The sequence below is a fragment of the Xyrauchen texanus genome, chromosome 6 (assembly GCF_025860055.1).
Source record: "Xyrauchen texanus isolate HMW12.3.18 chromosome 6, RBS_HiC_50CHRs, whole genome shotgun sequence".
Lineage (NCBI taxonomy): Eukaryota > Metazoa > Chordata > Actinopteri > Cypriniformes > Catostomidae > Xyrauchen > Xyrauchen texanus.
Window position 1 is genome coordinate 6,641,196 of NC_068281.1, and position 22,317 is coordinate 6,663,512.

Consider the following 22,317-nt stretch of genomic DNA (forward strand, 5'->3'; position numbering starts at 1 on the left):
GGCATCTTTAAAATTTCTAATAGAAAAGCTATTTAAACATTTTTTGGAGTATCATGTAAAAAATGTCAGTATGCCTACTATATGACAGATATCACTAGTAAATCCCAACCATGCCAAAGGCTCTGTTAACACCACCACCAACAACAACAACAACAAAGAGTCAGGGGAATATGAATCAGTTTGCATGTGCAGGTTTGCTGAGATATCTTTTGAGACAGAGCACTTGGTTGAAGTGGGCAGTCTAGTTGCTTCAGCAAAATGGCTAAAATTGCTTACAGTAGCTTTAAAATAATTTACAGTCCACAAAATGTTTGTTATCATCATAACCTTGACAACAACTCTTCGCAAAAAAAACAAAAAAAACCAACAACAACATCAACACAAAAGCCAAATTAGAACTTTAAAATGGATTGTCATTTGGACAGTGCAATTATAGACAGATTTCAATTAATTAGACATATTAGCTGACACAGTACACTCAATGTGTTTAGATTTTTGGCACATCCTGTGGAAATGAAAAGTGAGCACCACAAATCTTAAAATGTAAAAATAATTACTGTTTTCAAACAAGTTTCAAACACTCCCACAGTCTTCACTTGTTCTTCGAATTAATTGTCCCAGCCTAAATTCATGCCATTGAGTTAGCCAATGTTGTAATGTCGGACTGCAAACTCCAATAGAGGTCAACAGTGCCCGGCCACTTATTCAGCCATCTTGGTTCCGTAAGTATTTTTAGGGATTTCATAAAATGCTTCATAGGAGTTCTAAGCATGAACCAAACCAGCCGGCTCACCACCCCAGGAGTCACGAGTTTAAATCCAGGGCATGTTGAGTAACTCCAGCCAGGTCTCCTAAGCATCCAAATTGGCCTGGTTGCTAGGGAGGGTACAGTCACATGGGGTAACCTCCTCGTGGTCTCTATAATGTGGTTTGCTCTCGGTGGGAATGTGGTGAGTTGCACTTGATTGCCACGGAGAATAGCGTGAAGCCTCCATACGCGCTATGTCTACGCGGTAACGCGTTCAACATTCCACGTGACAAGATGCACGGATTGACGGTCTCAGACACGGAGGCAGCTGAGATTCGTCCTCCACCACCCGGATTGAGGCGAGTCACAGCGCCACCACAAGGACTTAAGAGCACATTGGGAATTGTTTATTCCAAATTGGGGAGAAAAAGGGGAACAAAAATAAAATTAAATAAAACTTTGATTAGAAGCAAAAAAATATTTTGAAAATCAGACAAAAAGAAAAATGTGCAACACTGTGTACTTAACATCTTTCATGAGGGAAAGAACTACAACCCCATTAAGCATAGCAAATGACACAATTTAATTAAAAACGATAGTACAAATTTAAATTATTGTTATAAAGTTGTTGATTATAAGTATAGAAACAATATATTTTAAGTTCACTGCAAAGGTTTAGCACTCCATTGTTTGGACAAACTGATAATCCCGGCCCCAAACTCATGCCATTGGTTGAGCCAATGTTGTAATGCCAGTCCACTTAAACAAAACAGATTTCAATTCTGTTTGGTGCTGCTAGTGGCACACACATTACACACAATATTTTCTACATATATTTCCATGAAAAATGCATTGAACCTCCAGTTGGGGTTTTAAAACCAAAATAAGATACTGTCTCTTTGGCTGTTAAGATCCACTGGAAGTGATCAACACACATTCTAAAAAGTCACAGAAACTGGATTTTACATCTCAGACGTCTGAAGTGCTGGTGGTCCTTGCTCTACTGATGCTCATTTTCACTGTGTTCTTGGTGGATCGGACTTCCTTTGCGATAAAATAGTAGCAAAGTGCATCCAAGCAGGTGGTAATGTTTGCAAGGTTCATGGATACCTGTATAAACAGCGCGATGTTCTCTTGTTGTTTGCAGTCTGAAATAAAGCGATTACGGACTAGGTACTGAAGGAGTATGGCTACGTGACATGGGGTGAAGGGTATAAGAAAGGCTGCTAGACTGCTATAGATGATTCTCACCCCAGCCTGCTTCTTGGGACTGCTGCTCTTTGAGGCCTTGAGAGTACGGATGTTCTGAGTGGAACAGACAACTAGTACAGAAGCAGGCAGCAGGAAGCCCAAGACCTCCAAGCACACAATAAGTGCAGTAGTCCATCCCTCGTCAGAGAATTCATGGAAACAATTGAAATAATCCTCTTTGTCCTCTCGAAAGGTGTAGACAGGTGAGGTTGCTCCCATAACAAACACCCATATAAAAATACAAACAATCATGGCTGTTTTTCTGGAACGCACCAGCTTTGCCCGGAATGGGTGTTTTATGGCAATGTATCGGTCTAAAGCAATGCAGGCAATTGTATAGATGCTACCATACATACCCACAAAATAAAGACTCTCTAAGAAAGAGCAGAAAAGCTTTTTGCTGGGTGCCCACTTGTGGAATGCTGCATGAATTTTGAAGGGTAATGGCAAAAGCAAAAGTAGGTCCATCAAAGCCAGGTTGGTCATGTAAATGGAGGACTCTGTCCATTTTTTGAGCAGATGACAGAACACCATCAATGCCATGAGGTTTAGCGGCAGGCCAAACACCAAGATGGGCACATAGATCACCAAGTCCAGCGTCCTCGTCAAATTGATCACGTCCTTAGTTGAACAGCTGATATTCATAGTGAAACTAGCAAAGATAGGTACAAGAACATTACATACGGCTTCATTAAATTTCCACCTTTCACAACTGAAACTTATACATCCTTTATTAACACAAATACACTGATCAGCCACAACATTAATACCCCTGAAGAGTGAATTGAATAACATTTATTATCTCATTACAACGGCACAGGACAAGGGGTGGGATATATTAGACAGCAAGTGAACAGTCAGTTCTTGAATTGCATGTGTTAGAAGCAGGATAAATGGGCAAGCGTAAGGATCTGAGTGACTTTGACAAGGGCCAGATTGTGATGGTTATACGACTGGGCCAGAGAATATGGGGTGTTCCAATTGAAGTGGTTAATGCCTATCAAAAGTGGTCCAAGGAAGGACAACTGGTGAACCGGTGACAGGGTCATGGGCACCCAAGGCTCCTTTAAGATGCTTGGGGAGCGAAGGCTAACCCGTTTGTTCCGATCCAACAGAAGAGCTACTGTAGCACAAATTGCTGAAAAATTTAATGATAGAAAGGTGTCTGATCACACAGTGCAACTTGCCGTGTATGGGCAGATCAGTCAGAGTGCCCATGCTGACTGCCGAAACCACCTTCAATGGGCATGTATGTATCAGAACTGGACCATGGAGCACTGGAAGAAGGTGGCCTGGTCTGATGAATCACATTTTCTTTTAGATCATGTGGATGGCCAGGTGCGTGTACATTGTTTACCTGGGGAAGAGATGGCAGCAGGATGCACCATGGGAGGGCAGTGTGATGATCTGGGCAATGTTCTGCTGGGAAACCTTTGGTCCTGGCATTCATGTGGATGTTACTTTTACACGTAACACCAACCTAAAGATTGTTGCTGACCACGTGCACCCCTTCATTGCAACAATATTCCCTGATGTCAGTGGTCTCTTTCAGCAGGATAATGCACACTGCCACACTGCAAAAAATTCAGGAATAGTTTGAGGAACATGACAAAGAGTTCAAGATGTTGACTTGGTCTCCAAATACCCTAGATCTCAATCCGATTGAGCATCTATGGGATGTGCTGGACCAACAAGTCTGATCCACGGAGGCCCCATCTTGCAACTTACAGGACTTAAAGGATATGCTGCTAACTTCTTGGTGCCCGATACCACAGGACACCTTTAGAGGTCTTGTGGAGTTCATGCTTCAGCGGGTCAGAGCTGTTTTGGCAGCACGAGTGGGACCTACACAATATTAGGCAGGTGGTTTTAATGTTGTGGCTGATCAGTGTATGCAAACTCATCAATGTCATGATTTCGTTTTTGAATCGCCGATGTTACATTTTCAAATATATGAGACAAGATAGTTTAAAAGTATTCTTTCAGTCAATTACATGCATAGTATACATTTAGTTTGTCAAAATGTATAATATTAAACTTATAATCTCATAAATCTTTTGATTAGTGGTTCAGACAGAAACAATGTTGTGTACATTGCAACAAATATTGCGCGTTTGAGCAGTCAAGTTGGTGCTCGTATTGCGGTTTCATCATGGTTAAAAACTTAAAATCAAGAATTCACGAAGGCAAGTCACCCACATCATGTCTCTCACAGTTTACTAAAACAACATAGAAAAATTAAAATTAAGAAAAATATTATTAATATTCGGCTATTAAGTCTTTTTAGGCGTAATGTGTCACATGTAGGCATCTGTATTCTCTTGTGGTCCATGCAGTGTTGTTAACTTAAACTGGTCCTTGATGAATTAAGTGTTTAAATAACCAGACGTTCCGGTTTATTACACAGGACAGTGCCTCACTGTAACAGATTTTTTTAAAGAAAAGCAGAGACGAGTTGAAATGTATTTATGTGATAATCCATATTATTGCCACAAATGCTGTTGATTGAGCTTAACTTGTATTGGACCTGGAACATCCCCTTAAATGTTGAGATGTGGGGATTGTATTTTGAATTTTAGGTTCCATTGTTGTACATTTTGTGTTAAAATGTGTACCTGATATGACAAGTCTATACTCATAATTACACATGCGATATGAAATGATATGGATAGAATAGGCTCCGTGGAATTTGTAAATTAAAAAAAGCTAAAATGTGGTTAAATAGTGAAAAACTAAATATAAAATAAATATACATTTTCACAAACTATATAATGTAGAAGTTAGCATACCCCTTTTGTTTCAGGCCTATACATTTTCACACCCCTTTCAGAATGTATGCAAATATAAGTGATACAAAATTATATATTTTATGTAGTACTGCCTTTCAAAAGCTACATTACACAAAATGTACTGTAATTTACACGAATCATCCTGTTCAAAAGCTTGCACCCCCTTGGTTCTTCTCGTGTTGCCTTCTTGAAAATCAATGAATGTTTGTACCTTCTGTAATAGTGTGTGTATGTGTCCATCAATTGTCCTATAAGTGTCAAAAGCTGGAAGTCTATATCATTTAGCCACTGTTGGGAAGAACTCAAATATGCTGAAGATGTTGGTAAACCAAAGAATGTACAGTATTTTTCTTAAGAAATGTGGGCAGCTTCACAGCTCAGGACAAAGAAAAATGATACTTTTGTGTCCTTTTAGAACCAAGGGAATGGAAACTTTAGAACAGGATAAATTGTTTAAATTCAGTTACCATTAAAAAACAGTATGTGAATATCTGTTGTCAAATAGCTACTTCAAGGTAGTACTAAATACATTTTTATGATACCTCTTATTTTTTTTAAAAACAATAGCACGTCTAAAATACACTGTTACTGTGTTTTTCATAAAAATGTATTTAGTACTACCTGCATCAGGGTTTTAAGTGCACAAGCAGTGTATAGATCTGCTCCATGTTTTCCGTGAATTATCATATCCGTGTTAAATGGCCATAATATTTGCAGTGGACTTTTCCAGTGTTTTCAGATGTAGCATTTGCAGTCAAGTCATGTGATGTAACTTCTCAGTGAGTGCTAATTGCTACTGTGTTGACTCATTATTTCCCAAACAACTCGTCAGAAAGAGACAAAAATAAATCTCAGTATATATTATTTATTTAGATAGGGATAATTTTAGATAAAACTAAACTAAATTAAAAGGACATATTGAAGTAGAAATATAAAACTAAATTACAATTTGAAACAATAGTAACTCTGGTTTGACTAACGCAGCATTCAATTTCTTTAGTCTATGTTTGAGTGGAGGACAACAGCAACAAATAATAGAAATGTCAACAGAAGGCAATAAGAATTGTATACACCTAAAGCATATGCTTTCATTCTGAAACCACTTTGAAGTTTGTTCAGCAGGAAACTAATCACAAAATATAGAGATGTTTTTATTACATTTATATTGACAATTTTATTATTAGTTTTAATTAGTTGTGAAACAGGTTCATTCAAAGTCGGACTCGACTTAGACTCGGCCTGTTATGACTCAGTCTTGAGTCCGACACGGCCGCTTTTGGACTCAGACTCAAATAGTTTATTTCTCATGACAATGATGTTTTGTGCAACGGTTGACACATCGGAAGTTTTTACAGGTTCTTTTCACTTTGAACATGTTTCCACTGATTGAAAAGACCATGCATATAAAGTCAGCTTGCTGATTATGCACATTTATTTATTTATTGAACTATAGCTGCAATAAAATGAGGCCAAAATGAAAAAACTGTTGACAAAGACTGAATTTTATAGTTTACTTTATTTGAGTGTTTGCAAGGTTAATATACACACCAATCAGCCGTAACATTAAAACCACCTGCCTAATATTATGCAGTTCCCCCTCATGCTGCCAAAACAGCGCCAACCAATAGCATTCTGAGATGACTTTCTACTTGCATTTTATTCATAGCCCTTACTTGCATGCAGCATGAAGTGAATTGGATATACACTCGCCGAGCACTTTATTAGGAACACTATGGTCCTAATAAAGTGCTCAATGTGGTTTTCTGCTGTTGTGGCCCATCCGCCTAGAGGTTCGACACGTTGTGCATTCTAAGATACTATTCTGCTCGCTACAATTGTACAGAGAGGTTATCTGAGTTACCATAGACTTTGTCAGTTCGAACCAGTCTGGCCATTCTCTGGCCTCTCTCATCAACAAGGCATTTCCATCCAAAGAACTGCCGCTCACTGGATGTTTTTTGTTTTTGGCACCTTTCAGAGTAAATTCAAGATACTGTTGTGTGTGAAAATCCCAGGAGATCAACAGTTAGAGAAATACTCAAACCAGCCAGTCTGGAGCCAACAATCATCCATGCGATTATCTAATCAGCCAATCATGTGGCAGCAGAGCCGTGCATAAAATCATGCAGATACGAGTCAGAAGCTTCATTTAATGTTCACATCACCCATCAGAATGGGGAAAAAATGTGATCTCTGTGATTTGGACCATGGCATGATTGTTGGTGCCAGATGGGCTGGTTTGTGTATTTCTGTAACTGAGCGGCAGTCCTGTGGATGGAAATGCCTTGTTGATGAGAGAGGTCAACAGAGAATGGCCATACTGGTTAAAAATGACAAAGTCTACGGTAACTCAGATAGCTGCTCTGTACAATTGTGCTGAGAAGAAATGCAGGTTGGCGCTGTTTTGTTGGCACGGGACCTAGACAATATTAGGCAGGTGGTTTTAATGTTGTGGCTGATCGGTGTATACTGTAACTTGCAACAATCTGATTGATGGATTTCAAATGCATTTTGAATTTTTAAAAAAAAGAAAAGAAATGAGAGATTTAATATTTGCCTTGGTGCTCAAGTTATTCTCACATTACAAATGAGTTTTTTTCATCAAGCACTTTGGTTTTCTCCATAGATGCAATACAAATAAACTACTATATAAACTATGTTAATAATATTTATCTTTAAAAGAAATTACAGATTAATGCAATAGAAATCTACAATTCATTGATGCAATTATGCACAAAGTTTCTTTTTTCCGTGATGAAAATTCAATGTGTACATTTTTCATGTAACTTAAATATTGTTTTTATGTTAAAAAAAGTTTAATTTAACAGAATATATATATATATATATATATATGTATGTAAGTACTGATTAACAGATTTGTGTACTTGATCAATTGTGTAATGAAGATATTCTTACTTTTGCCGATGACTTTGAAGTATAATTTCTCCTACAGTGAAATTGATAGGTGTTCCAGCGGCATGTACACAGATGGAGTAAATCTTGGTTAAGAAAAAAATGATATGACCGTTAAACTTCTCTGCAACGGCCCTGCAAAGGAAACAATGAATGTGCAACAATGAAATTACCAAATGTCCCCAATTTCGGGACACGCACACTAAAAATATGCCTACATCATACTTCACACATACAAACGAACACATTCATGTAGTTTTACCAGTACTTCTGCTGCCAAAAATCACAACAGAACTTGTCACCACCTTTGACAATTATTTCACACACTAATAAGCCACAAGAACAAGATCCATTGAACCTGACCGGACCGTGCAAAACTGGCTTTGGTTTCCGCATTACATATGAAATACAGCCATATCACGTTTGAGCTACTCCCTCACACATAGAGCATTAAGTCGCTGAGATGTTTAAAACTCTAAAACTCTTTGACATTTTGTCCACTGTATGTTCACCTGCGACACACATCAATAAACCACAATCTTTTGCCTTTTCACGTGGGCCGCATCTCTCACGAAACAATGTCTGGTGCACAGAATCAGCACTGTGTAATTTTATTCTCATGAATGATGAGCTGGATACAACGACTGGTTTTGTCTGACCTGTACGCTACAATGCATAGCTGTGATATTTACAGTACATACAACTGAAACATACGTGCATTCATCTGAACCAATTTAATTATATACAGCTGTAATAGGAATAGAAAGAGTTTTCACTCAATCTAATCTCTCTGGAAATTTGTCAAAAGTTTCAGCACCGAAACGTGAAGACAAAATTCACCAAAGCCATGCTTCTGTGCAATTAAAGTCTGACTTCATCAAAGGAAGTTATGAACTAAAACACAATAGAATAATTGTGTTGAATTAAATACGGGGTGTCTGCGCTTACCAGGTTGATAGCTTTCACGTGTGAGACATACTTTCTCTAAATGGTGTCATGCAGACTGTCTGTAGCACTTCTCTTTTCAAAGAATTTGCTTGTGACCACATCCTTGCTAACAGAAACATGGCTTTATTTCTCGTATCTTAAACTATAAGTATGCTACTACCTAATTTTCTATTAGTTTGTAAAATCTAACATCATTTTCATCTCAAACAGATTTAATTAGTAATGTTTTGATAAATAATGTGGTTTTCAAGTAAGCTGTTTAGTGACAGGCAAAATCAGTGGGAAGCAGCTTTCACATTACTTTTAAAAAGTGGCTGACCTGTACTGCATAGATATAGACATAGCCTACTTTACGGCCAATTATCAGGCAACATGAAAATGATGAATTCTCCAGAAAACTATGAGGATCGGTAAGTAAACCTTTATAGCTCTTTTTTTGTTTTTGTAAAGTGCTTTAGAGAAGGCATACTGTAGATAGGCTATGTACATAAAGATTCACATACATATGACAAATACAAATATACAAAAAAGTAAAATCGACAAAAATAGAATAAAATATAAAGAAATGTGGAAATGAGAAAATAGCAAATAAAATGCAAAATAAGACAATAGAAATAAAATGCTAAATTTAATGAGGACAGAAGTAATTAAATTAAGTACACAAGTGTGCTTTGAGAAAATTTAATCAACTGCTCGTACTGTAGGTTGTCTGAGAAAGATCCACAGGTTGGGACCCTATAGTGACTAAGGAATACTTAGTAATGACACTAGTCATAACTTGCACAGGAGGAAAAGAGGATTACATTACAATCAGAGGAAGTGGAGATTGTTCCCGTTTTGCTTTTACGTTTTTGTGGCAGTACATTACATAACCCACATATATAACACATTTAATATGCTGTATTTGAGCTAACTGCCATTTCTCAGAATTACATGGTTGGATGATGCAAGAGGTCTGTCTGTACTTATGCTTGGTTTCAGATGTATAGGATAACGAGATGTTCATATATGAAAAAGAAATAGAAAGAATTAGCTCAATTATCTCCACTTATGCTGAAATACTAAGCTGTTTTTATGTACTGTATTTAATATAATGGTATAGAACTTAAAATGTCATGAGCTTAATATGTTTGCATTATAAAAATGATCTCAAAGGTTTATTTATTTTGCTGTAATAACCAATTATTACATTTATAAAATTAATTACAGACTTCTCATTTACATCATAAACATTTTGTAAGTGTGTAAGACAAATTCTATTAATATCAATGCAAAACCTAAGAGCGGGCTATATATTTTTGGGGACAAAATAGCAGAAAACATCCCCAGGAGTGTGCTTAAAATCTAAGAATACTTTTTAGAATACTAATATAATAAATGATATACTAAATATACATATTTAAAATATTAAAATCCTTATGGGGATGTCCCCAATAATGCCGTTATTCACCTCTAAAATGCTCAAACTTGTATTTTAGGCTTGGGCTTGATTTAGTCTTCTAAGTCAATATTAGTAAGTTATTTTAAGAACAATACCACTCAAAGGGAAATACCCAATTATAGGTTGTTTAGTAAACATTTGTAATGCTCAGCTGTGTAAACATGTCAGTAAAGCTTCCTGAAATGTTGAATGTTAATAGGCAATAAAAAAATAATTTGCTTTATAGAATAGTTCACCCAAAAATTAAATCTGACGGCTGATGTCAAGATTTATAGTGAAAAATAAGTTAAATTTTGGTCTGTTCTCACCCAAAACCGATTGGATCACTTCACAAGACATGGATTAAAACACTGGAGTCGTATGGATTACGTTTACGCCGCCTTTATGTGCTTTTTGGACCTTCAAAGTTTTGGTACTCATTCACTTGAATTACATGGAGCTACAGAGCTGAGATATTCTTTTAAAAATCTTCGTCTTTGTTTGCTGAAGAATGCACATATGGGATGGCACAAGGGCGAATATATGATGAGAGAATTTTCATTTTTGGGTTAAGTATTCCTTTGAAAAGTAAACTAAACAAAAAACTAAATAAATAATAAGTAAAAAAGAACAAAAACGTTTTAAAAGTGTGACCTCATGGATATGTATTTATGAACTATTTGTTTTTAATAATAAAGTACTCACTTAAAGCACCTGTCAGCACGCTCGCTCTCATCCGGGTACTTTTCAGCATACGTTTGATGTCATGTGACTCATCTTCAGCCATCTTGTGGATACGAGACGAGAGACGCCACTCGCACACAAACTCAGCGCTGTCAGTAAAAGCAGAGGTAAGACAGCGGGCCCGACATACATGGTTTCGCTCTAAAATAAACCTTAATTATTGCTACGAGAACTCTCGGTGGGATAAACCCGCCCCAAGTTTGCGCACCGACGCTCCGCATGGTTGTAGGCCTCGAAGCAGTGGGCTCGATTAGGTCGTCCTGCCGCCGATGTTGCAATCAAGGGTCGCCAGGCAGATGAAGGAAAACGCTTTGTGAGCATAGGCTCACGGGTTTAAACGCGTGTCAACTCACTTACACCTTTACTTCCGACGGCCTCACTCTGTGCTTTTGCTCTACTATATATGACAGTTGCTAGTTCGTACACTTCGTGGCGATACTTGGGGTTGAATTAAACATGAACTTGGCAGGAGTTGGAAGTCAGAAAGTTACATGGCCATCGTTAGCCTCAGCATATCACATTACACCTCTGTTAAATACATCTTGAGCATTTTAAACGATACCCAAAGCTGTTGATTGACTGGTTGACGTTAGATACAAATGTAGTTAAATTGCATTTGTTGTTGTTTTTGGTGGTGGAAGAGCATTTTGGATTTATGAAGGAATGGGCTGATAGGGTTGTGAGCATTCAAACGATAAATTTAGTTGACACATGACCGTGTTTACATTTGAGATGTGTTCAAATATGATTCCAATCTTGATGCTGATTAAGCATTCATGCTTGCTAAGAGTGTGTAATCCAGATCTGGTCGTTAAGTCATTACAGGGACACGTTGCACAGATGGTGTAATCCCTGCTGCAGTATATCACTCCTGTTTGTTTTGCATTTAGATGTGCGATCAGTTGCATGATGCGGTTTGGCAGGCCACACTAACGTATTTCACTTCGGCCAATAGCTAGCCAGATAATGAAAATTCTCTCTCACACTCTCTCTCTCTGACAGGACTGCCAAGATGTAGCTGTAACTATTTCTTGAACTATTTATGCGTCCAAGTCATCCTTTGACCCACTCGAATCTGATAAATTGAATGTTGAAGTGATAAATTCAAATAGATGGACAACAGTGGGCAAGGGCAGTCTCTAGTACAACAAATGTCTGAGAATGCCCTTCCTATTTGGGAGAGTTCTTAAAATAGCTCTTGCCACAGTAAGGGGTGTACACTAAGGTGCTGAACGGATGGGGATCACCTCTAGAATATGCTGGAAAGATGTATATAAAACTGGTTGATGGTCTATACTGTGTATTTGTAACATTTAGACATAAACATTAAGTTCAGAGACTATATTTTTGGCTCCTACACATTTGGTAATGTGTAGGAGCTATAGTTTTGTTGAAGTTACTTACTATTAGGGATGCACCCATTGATCGCCCACTGATCTAAATCGGCCAATCTTTGTCTTAAGTCTGTGATCGGCAATTGACTGATCGTGCCTAGTATCAGGGTCGATCTCTTTTGCAGCACTCATACACTGCCACTCTAATGAATAAGCACTTTCTCAGCCCTTGATGCATGACAGGATGGTCTCTGGAGGGTGAGTTGTTGGCAATTTTAAACTTTCAGACATTCAGATCAATACGCAGTTTGTTTTAAAAAATGTGTAATAATTACAAGTGTATGAATATTAAGTTGCCCATTTTCTAGAGTCATTACAGTAGCAATTCTGACTCACTGCACTGTGAGCATGGAGAGGATAAAGACATAAAACATGTTTATACAAATCTACGTGATGTAACGTGAGTCGTGACAATCAGATCATGAGCGCTTTCAGCTTCACTCCCTTCAATATGCTCACTGGCGGTGCCAATCAAACATGCACACTCTCCAGGTGCTCTCAATATCTCAGTCACTCATATTCTGTGAGGATCCAAATTTAAATCAGATTAATGTTGGTCACATTACCACAAATTATAGCCATAATGGTACCACGTCTTCATGCACTTGCTTAATAAATAGTGTTGCCAAAGACAGTAAACAAATCACAGATAATAACGATGTCTCACTGGAGTTTTGGAGCTTGTAATGGATATATCTTTGAACGTGTCTCTGATATTGACAGAACTATTTATAACTGTTTCAAAACAAATAAATGTTAGGAATTCACAATTTATGTAATTTTGGTAACTTAATAAAAAGATTAAATTCATTAACATTAGTTAATGCATTCGGTATCATGAACAAACAAAGAACAGTATGTTTTTACAGCCTTTATTAATTGTAATGTTATTTGATAAAATTACAATTGTTCATCGTTAGTTCATAGTGCATTAACTTTACATTAATCCAACTTTTGATTTTAAAAATGTAATGGTATATGTTCTAATTAACATTTAAGTTCATTGTTAACTACACTAATGTTGTGAAATAATGTACAAAAAGGTTCCATTTTTAAAAGTTTTACCGTAATTTTACTGTGTGTGGTATAAACTTATAACTGCTAAATATATCTTGCAAAGTCTGGCAAAGGGCACTTTTTAAAAAAACTGTATCAGGCGAATCTTAGTGTAAATATCGTTAGCGGTCTCAAATTTCCTGATCGGTGTATCACTATGCTTTGTTTTACCAGTGACTACCTGTGATGTAGTTACAAGTATCTTTTAAAACTATGGACACTAATGGGGGAACTACACACATAAACATACACATGACAAGGTGAACATGAATAACATTTTTAATGATTCTAAGGTCATTTTAAGCTGCTATTCCACTGATGTGCATAAATATGGGTCGGTCCTTGCAGGCTCATGGACATAAAATCCTAGGGGAAACACTGTGTATTTCTAAGTTTGGCTCCTGAGGATTTGCATTGCAATTCTAATAAAAGGGAATGTACCTTTTTTTTCTAATTTTGTTTTAACAATGCTCACTTTTAGGAAGACCTGAAATCCACCTATTCAGTATTTAATTACGTTGGATGCTTGCTTACCAATATATTTTGACTAATCAGGGCAGATCAGCATACGCAATCTCCAATTGTGGTGCTTTATCTTCTCAACGTGAGCTCTTGTAAAAACAAGTCTTTGCAAGTACAATTTATTTTTTTTATAATTGTTTTGTAAATTGATTATTTTAGGTGCAAATCAGTTTAAACCATTTACTAGTTTTCTTGTACATTGCACGCACTTGACTGTATACTGATATGGAATCTTACACATCAATTAGTCATCTAGATATGGGTTTTTCATTGGCCAATACCGTAGGGCAGGTCATTTTTAAAAAAATCTTTTTTTTGTTTTCTTTTTCGAATTTGTTTTGTCATGATTTAAAAGAGTTAGATTTAGAAATTTGACGTTTGCAGTTAGATATGTTGTCAATCCCCCAAAGGCTGAATAAGAAAGATACATTTTTTTCATATCACCTCAGCTGGACATGTGTGCATGCTCCAAATGAACGTAACAGGTTAGCAACATGGAGACTAGGGCTGGGGATAAAGTCTGTTACAAATTGTGATTCTTGAGCCAAAAGCATCTCCCTGATGGAAAAATATATATGGAAAAATATATATATACATTTTTTATTTTAATGTGAGTTCTCACTTTTTCTTTTCTGTCAGCTGTCTGGGAGCAGTTTGTAAGAGAGAACATTTTGAAAACGTATAAGTCTGAATGGACCATTTTTATATTTTCCTTAAAATGAAAATCTACCAACAACTAACAATGCACAGCAGAATAGTGAAACTTAAAATACTGTTAGCTGAAGTGAAGTAGGCCTATAAATGATTGGACTGTCAAATAATGGAAATGTTCTCATGAGAACTCCACTATGCTCCTAGTAATATAACATTTTTGGTTGTTTTTCCTTGCCATTTATGCAAGAGATGAGCTTTGAATCATTTTCTCAAACATAATCTGTTTGTGAAAGGCTTAAAACATGCCGATTAATAAAGCATATTTTAGATGGAAAAAAATTTGTAGTTTAAAGGTGCTATGGAAGCACGTTATCCTGTCACAAACCTGGTTTAGCTGAACGGTCGGATTCATTTCAGACACATTAGACACATTACAGATTGGTATTAATCTATATTGCTGCTCACTGTATATCTCTATGGTCTACTGTTGTTGAAATAACCACATCCGCAACTCTGTGCTCAGTGTGCGAAAGGTATCAATGTAGTGTGTTCTATAAAAAAGAAAAGTATTCTAGGACAGTGGTTCTCAACCAGGGGGCCAGAACCCACAAGGGGGCCTCAGCACACTTCCAAGGGGGCCTCAAGCTGACTTAAAATGTATTTAAAATGCAAAAAAATACAAGTTATAAACAGGCTCTTTCAGAAACTTTTAGAATCAAAAATGATCCATGATTAATTATTTTAATCAGACATGTCTAGTGTTGGCGAAAGGGTCTTCAAATGCTGTCTTGGACAGTGGGGGGGCCTTGGAGCCAAAAAGGTTGCACCTATCACTTGGAGGTATAGAAACGCTGAGATGGGGTGCCCCCATCCTGATTTCTTCTATTTTTGTGTATATCTCATACAAATTTTTTTCGAAAATTCTAACAAAATCTACCATAAAACAAGAGCAATCAGAGTAAACACAAAATACAGTTTTTAAATTATAGTGTTATGTATTGAAGCAAAACATTATCCAATACCAACTGGGCCTATATGAAAAAGTATTTGCCCCCTTAGTTACTAAATCCCCAAAACAATGAAACTGCATACATAATGGGGGTCAGCTGGATTAGACACACCCAGGCCTGATTACTGCCAGCTAGAGCTGCACGATTATTCGTTAAATGATTGTGATCTTGATTCAGACACCCACACAATCTAATTTCTAAATTACAAAGATTCTGCAATATATATTAACGTTCAAGTGGCATGCATTGTAAGGCAGTCAAATTTAAATTCTAATTTCACTTCAAGATGCGTTGTTAAATGTTGATATACTTTATATGGTATCTACAAAACACAGCACTCCTGCATGAGGCAGTTCTTTACAAACTGGAGGGTGCAGTCATGATTAGCTAATGGTGTGACATAATCTCTGTTCAGTTCATTATTTTAACAAAAATACCATCATTACCAAGCTCTGACAAAATTTTCTACACATGCGCTGTTTGATTCAAACACTCCTCTGCGTGTCTGCCCATGCACATGTGTTGTGATGAATGCCGCGCTCCTGTCAAGAGACTGCACTGTTTTTAATCAAAATACCCCTTTTTAGGTGATGTATATGTAAACATATATTTTAATAAATTACCAGTGTAAACTAGGGATGTAACGGTTACAAGGTTTCACAATATACCTCGGTTTTAAAACGGACGGTTATCATAACGTTGAAATCTTGTATTGCATGAAGATAAAGACTTTTTTAAAGATTTTCCTCATGTTGCATTTGACTGTCACTCAATTTGAAAGTTGACATGCAGGTGTCGCGAGTGCTGCGCATCACGAGCACTTCAGAAGTCCAGCACGAGCGGAGCGCAGTACAAGCAGAGCGCAGTACGAGCGCAACATACAGAAATGTCCGAGTCTGAACGTTTATAACCTTTATGAATGTAAGTGGAAATACAGTACACTGGATAACAAATTATAGCCCGTTTCATAAAAACATCAGATTCAATGTAATTTTACATGATTTGTCAGACTAGTTAGGCTAATGTTATGTTTGTGCTTTGTCACATTCACAAATGCAGCAAACAGATTTAAGACTTTGTTCAATTAGGGATACCTGGATCGGTATTGGCTCCGATACTGAAGCTTTTAGACTGATCGGGTGTCAGTCCGACGAGCCCGATCCAAATCCGGTACTGTGTGTTAGTCATGTTCGTTACTGTCAAGCTCAAAAAAAATGACATGAAAGAACCATAAAAACACAAAGTAGTTCATATGACTCGTGCATTTTATTCAAAGCCACTTGAAGACGTGCGATAGCTCTGTGAATCACTAAAGACTTTGTTTAATAAGTAAATGTATAAAATGCACGTGCAGCTCCAGTGCGTCAGTTAATGCCGTGGCTCTGTTTACACATTTGCGGCTATTTTTAGCCTTCACTTGGTGCGCAATATTTGAGCGCTACTCACAAACATCATCTCAGATGTAGATGCTCAATAGTTCGGTTCACTTATAATAAACTGCATCTTTTCTACTGATGACTTATACTGGAATTACTGTTAATTTTGCTGCTACTTTAACCAGTATACTAGTTAATAATAAAGTGTTTCTTAATAAGCTATACATTTATATTGAAATAATGTGTAGTTAGAGGTTTGTGTTTCTTTACATATAATTAGCATCACTCAATGAGGTATAGATATTCTAAACTGAATATGAAAAAACAAAACAACACTGGTATTGGATCAGTATCGGCCAATACTGAGATTTCAGCTATCGGATCGGAAGAGAAAAAGTGGTATCGTTGCATCCCTATTTATTTTTTGAAACTGGAAAAAACTAGGCTGACTTAAGAAGCTCTTACCAAAATATGTGATCCATTTTTTCGCTGTGTCCATATTTAATTCATGTATTTCTCCCCCTTAAGATAAATTGTGAATATTGGGTGGTTTCACCCAATACTTTTACTACCTCTGACCGAGGGTGTATCTGATTACTTTTTAGTTGCTGTTATTTGTCTTCTTCTCTATAGGTTGTCTTTTGTGATGTGTTCTTTTTTTTTTTAATGTCGGAATGTTGTACATTTTATAACCCTTAAAATCCCAGATGTTAAATAAAATGGCCTGTGTAACTTAAGTGGGATTCATTTGTTGTACCCTTTTTTTTATCCTCTACTAAGTCACCGCTTTTCTGCCTTCAAAAAGTTTAAATAAATTTGGAAAAATTAAATTAAATTAAATTACGAGGAGAGCGGGGTACTAACTAACTAGTTAAATACACATGGAAGTTTCTACAAACGCTGGTAAGACTAAACTTAATTAGGCTAGTTTACTTGTGTTTAATCGTGGCAACATTTTTAAAACATTGGAAGATATCACAAAACGTTCCTTTTACAGTAGCAAAATTTAAATTTCACACGAAAGTTACCATCTCTGTTTTTAACTGTTTATTCAAAATGATCCAAACTTGGTACAAGTTTTTATTCCATTGTTTGAGGGGAATTTCTTTTCTGTCTTATGGTCCTGTTACAATGCAGCCCGCCTATGGGTCACATTGTAACATTTTACTTCACTACTTCTTTACTTGTAGATGATGTAACTTTTAGCTTTTATTTTGAATCATGCTTTTATTATGACATGTTTTTTGCCGGAAGCTTCACTTTTCTGAATTAACAGTTCATAACATAATCATTGAAGACTTTTAATTCACGTCTGAAATCTCATTTCTTTACATGAACTTTGAGTCTGACAAATCAAATGAAGGACAATGTTTTGGAGTGTTTTTATTTTAGATTACAGGTGTTTGTGTATGTAGTAATTTTGAAATGTTTTGTTTTAAATTGTATTACTGTGAGTGGGTGTAAATCAACTCTGTCAACTCTTGTTTTAAATGCTAATTAAATAAAGTTGAGTTGAGATTAAAGCACAAATGCTGTGATTTTAATTATATAATAAATATCTAGTCTACATGTAATACATGCTTTATAGTGGTTTAGCTGTCATCTCATACAACGTGAATGATTCTCAGTGTCGGTGGAGTTTCTAGTGTACGAGCGGTTGGATTTATTCATCTGTGTCTCATTCTGTCCCTTTATTTTATATCTTATCTATCTGACTGATAGTTTATCTGACTAGCTATGTGTTACAGTCTGTCTGACTGGCTAGCTGGCTGTTTGTCTAACTAGAATGTCTGTATTAGGCTTGCCACAGTATACAGTGTTACCGGTTATACTCTACATAGGATGGTGCTACATTTTATACTGGTAAAATGGGTAAACATAATGAAAGAAACGTACTTAACAGTTCCTATGTCAATAGCCAAGGGAATAGAATTGCCTACATAAAGTCACCTAACGAGTTTGCGAAAATAAACCTAAATAAACCTAAATGAACGCACTGAAAGCCAGATGTTCTTTATTGAAATAAAAATTTGAACACACACTTACATAAGACATTACTTTTAGTTGACTGCAACAACTGTGTGAGGTGGGACTCAGTTTGCCCCATATTTTAGTGACTCCGCACGCATCCAAACCGTACCCGAACGTGTCGGAAATGTATAGAAATTGACATGAAACACAGACACCTTCAGCATGAGTTTGAGACACATCCAGCCCCATACTCTGTTCAACTACTGGTGATTTGATCAAATGAGCCTAAACGGAGAGCACTTTTCATTGAGCTTTAATACATATTCATTATGTGGCTGAAAATCCTTAATGGAAAAAATAGTCTACTTGCTCCATTGATTCGTTCCTTTGGGAAAGGTAATGTTTATTAGAAGGAAACGTGGATATCATTTTTTTTTCTTTCTCCGTCAGTGCTGTTTTTCAATGTAATTATAGTCTAGTTGGGCCTTTTTGACAGCTGATAAATGCATCTCAATATACCCGCATTGTGCTTGTCGCGTCTTGTGTTGTTTTAGCTCAAGGGCGCGTTGGGGGCCAATAGCATTATCGGAATGAACTAATGTATGATTCCCATAAAAGAGTGACATCTCTCGTGGAAAGCCAATGAGTTGCGTTACCTGCTTCTGGCAAATCTGGCAAAAATATTTTTGCATTTGCGCAACAAGCACCGCGTCTGAAACAGCGTAGAATTAATTGACAGTTTCGCGCACGAGGCGTTAACGACATGCATATTAATATTATGCCCTTACCCAAACCCCTTACCTAAACCTAATGGTCAGTAGAGTGTGTAAATATGATAGGAAGCTGTTATGTGTGACAGAAGCAAGTAATTGTCGAGTATAAGATGGAAACGACATCCAGCTACGTCATTGGCTGTAGTTAAAGTCGTTGGAATTTAGTGCAGTATGATATTACATGAGTGCAGTCATGTAATATCATACGAATTAGCCAAATTCAAGAACTCCTATGAATCCTTGCAATTTTGCTGTGAGATTGTGTAGGTTTAACCGGTTTAAAATTGCGGATATGCACCGGAATGAAAATTATGACATCGTGTTAAGTCTAGTCTGCATAACCCTCAAACTTTTAAAATGAGTCCAAAGTTTTTGTCAAGCAAATATCAAAGTGTGTCTTAACACACTTTACCCATAGTGAAGTCATTGTCATTTCTTTTCAGACTTTAAAGGAAAATGGCAGAAACCCAGACACTTAACTTCGGTCCAGAATGGTGAGTGTTATTGTTGAAGCATCAGGCTTTTGTTCCTTTTTGATTATTATTAATTTTTTTATTTTAATTTTATTTACATTTTTCATTAAATGTTATACCAGGCTAGTGATGTACACAGCCCCATTCATTATTTCAGTATTACATTGCTGCTGAGAGCTTTACCTTTCACTAGAGATATGCTGAGGAAAAACAACAACTTGAGATCTTACCGATGACCACACAAAATTATTTCAGACTGTAATAAAACAGTAAATATGTTAATGGCAAATGCACTTAAAATGAAAGCATATCAGGCAAGTGTGCAGCACCACAAATTAACTTTTAAAAGTATTCAACTGCCACAGTGTTTGATGTGTGATGAAGGGATCGTTCACCTGAAATGGGATAATTTACTGACCCTCATGTTGTTTTAATTTCAAACCCATTTGACTGACTTTGTGCTGAATGACAACCTCAGCCACCTCATTCACTTTAATTGCATCTTTTTTTTTCTTCTTCCATATTATAACATTTTATGGTGGCTGAGGCTGTAATTCTACCTAAAATGTACTTTTTTGTTCATTGGAAGAAATTCAAGTATTTCAACTAAACTAATGGTTGGCTTAAAAGAAAACAAACTTAGTTGCCTACTTTTGCTTTATCTTTCAAGCTCAAATAACAACAGTTATTCTGAAGAGTTAATCTAAGTGCTTTATCTAAAGGCATTTTTGCTTTTTAACACACTCCACTTACCTGCCGAATTTTCTTTTTTTCTTTCTTTTTTAAACTAAAGAATGTTTCCAAATTATTTTTCTGCAGTAAGTGTGGTATTCCTTCAATATTTTCTCAAAGTTTGTTTAATTTAGCTGTTTTTTATTTTTTACCTGATAATAGGGACCTTGTAAACAATCATAAACATGTCAGTGTTTACCACAGATAAATTCTGTCAATAACATGCCCTGTTTGTTTCCACTGTGTCTCAGGCTCCGTGCCCTGTCTGGTGGAGTAGGTAGCAGCAGTGTGGCCTCCCCTCCACTTTCACCTGCATTGCCAAAGTATAAACTCGCAGACTACCGTTACGGGCGAGAAGAGATGCTTGCACTTTATGTTAAGGATAATGGGGTGAGGACACCTTTTTATTTTTTTTTTGCCTTTTCAAATTTGATTTCTGAGTGTTAATGTAAACAAATTAAGCATTAGTCTTGGACTGATTGGTCTTGGTTTGTCATGCTTTTCACAGGATTCCCCAAATCATAGCATAGAAAAGTCATGGAAATTTGTGTAGTGAATGTGTTGTTTTTTCTTTTTTTTCTAGTTAAGCAATAAAATATCAAAGTGATCAAAAAACAATATTTAACAACCTCCCCAAATCCAAACATTTACCATCTCCAACGGCTCCATTTGCCATCACGCACGCATCCGTCAATGACAACAGATGGAAAATTACTAATAGCCTACTGATTAAGAACATTAGAAATGTGAAGATAATAATAATCATAACACTTAAGCCTAATAAATTCACTTCTAGGGCTGCCCCCGACCAAAGATTTTCCTAGTCGACTAGATTAGTTGTCACACGTTTATGATATCAATTGAATTACTTATATATATTTTGAGAGGCATCAGAAAATGGTTTGAGTTCCAGGGCTGGGAAAGAATGTTATAAGTAACATTGCTAACACTGTTCTACATTACAGAGAAATACTAGACATACATTTTAGAAGCGCACGCATGAAGCGAGCCGCAGTGACAATGGCAAAAGCAGTAATGATTCTGAATGTGTCGGAAAAACCAGCAAGGAGACTGTCTGAACATTTTGTTAATTTATAGATAGAAATGTTTATTAAGCTAAACATGCGGTAAGTGAGGTACTAATTTAGCTTCCCCTAATAGTGCATGTTTATCTAGATCAGCGGTTCTCAACGGGGGCATTTGGACAGTGTTGTGGGGCGGTGTGAACGAGGCAGCAGAGAGGGGGGCGCTCAGGCACAAATGGGGGGCGTTACTCAGAGGTACTCAACAGGTGGCCTGCGCAAAAATCTTTTCAGCTCTTCTCCTTAGCCTATGTCATCGTCTTGCTGGGATTACTGCTGCCACTTCACCAGGAGGATATGCCAGGAGAGCCGCTTCCTAAGTTACACATGCTTTTAAGAGGTGGAGAATTTTCAGCGCAAAATAGAGGCGCGCTTTCACTGGCTTTTTCTGTACATAACGCGGAATACATAATTAGACGCATAATTAGTACTCAGGGCTCACACTAATGACCGTAATTAAT

The 22,317-nt window shown here is 36.8% G+C and overlaps 2 protein-coding genes across 8 annotated transcripts in view; one reads left to right on the forward strand and one right to left on the reverse strand.

Moving 5' to 3' along the window:
• Positions 1–407: 407 nt before the first annotated feature.
• LOC127645558 (G-protein coupled receptor 55-like) lies at positions 408–8,692 on the reverse strand. 2 transcript variants are annotated; one of them, XM_052129214.1, is made up of 3 exons: positions 8,650–8,692; positions 7,705–7,787; positions 408–2,651 (listed from the first exon to the last, which is right to left on the reverse strand). In XM_052129214.1, the coding sequence occupies exon 3, from the start codon at positions 2,642–2,644 to the stop codon at positions 1,718–1,720; it is 927 nt and encodes a 308-aa protein (XP_051985174.1). In that variant the 5' UTR covers positions 2,645–2,651; positions 7,705–7,787; positions 8,650–8,692; the 3' UTR covers positions 408–1,717. The 2 variants fall into 2 exon arrangements, with proteins under 2 accessions (XP_051985174.1, XP_051985173.1); XM_052129213.1 differs by lacking the exon at positions 8,650–8,692 and having other exon boundaries at positions 7,705–7,820.
• A 2,122-nt stretch (positions 8,693–10,814) lies between these two features.
• LOC127645182 (GRB10-interacting GYF protein 2-like) overlaps positions 10,815–22,317 on the forward strand; it is a 45,089-nt gene continuing 33,586 nt past the window's right edge. For all 6 annotated transcript variants that reach the window (XM_052128714.1, XM_052128715.1, XM_052128717.1 and 3 more), the window contains exons 1-3: positions 10,815–10,920; positions 20,013–20,063; positions 21,026–21,164. In XM_052128714.1, coding sequence (XP_051984674.1) covers positions 20,026–20,063; positions 21,026–21,164 — 177 coding nt within the window. In that variant the 5' untranslated portion in view covers positions 10,815–10,920; positions 20,013–20,025. The remainder of the gene's footprint in view (positions 10,921–20,012; positions 20,064–21,025; positions 21,165–22,317) is intronic.

Excerpts from the sequence above, each read along its gene's own strand:
- LOC127645558 (XM_052129214.1), bottom strand. The coding sequence starts at position 2,644 with ATGAATATCAGCTGTTCAACTAAGGACGTGATCAATTTGACGAGGACG.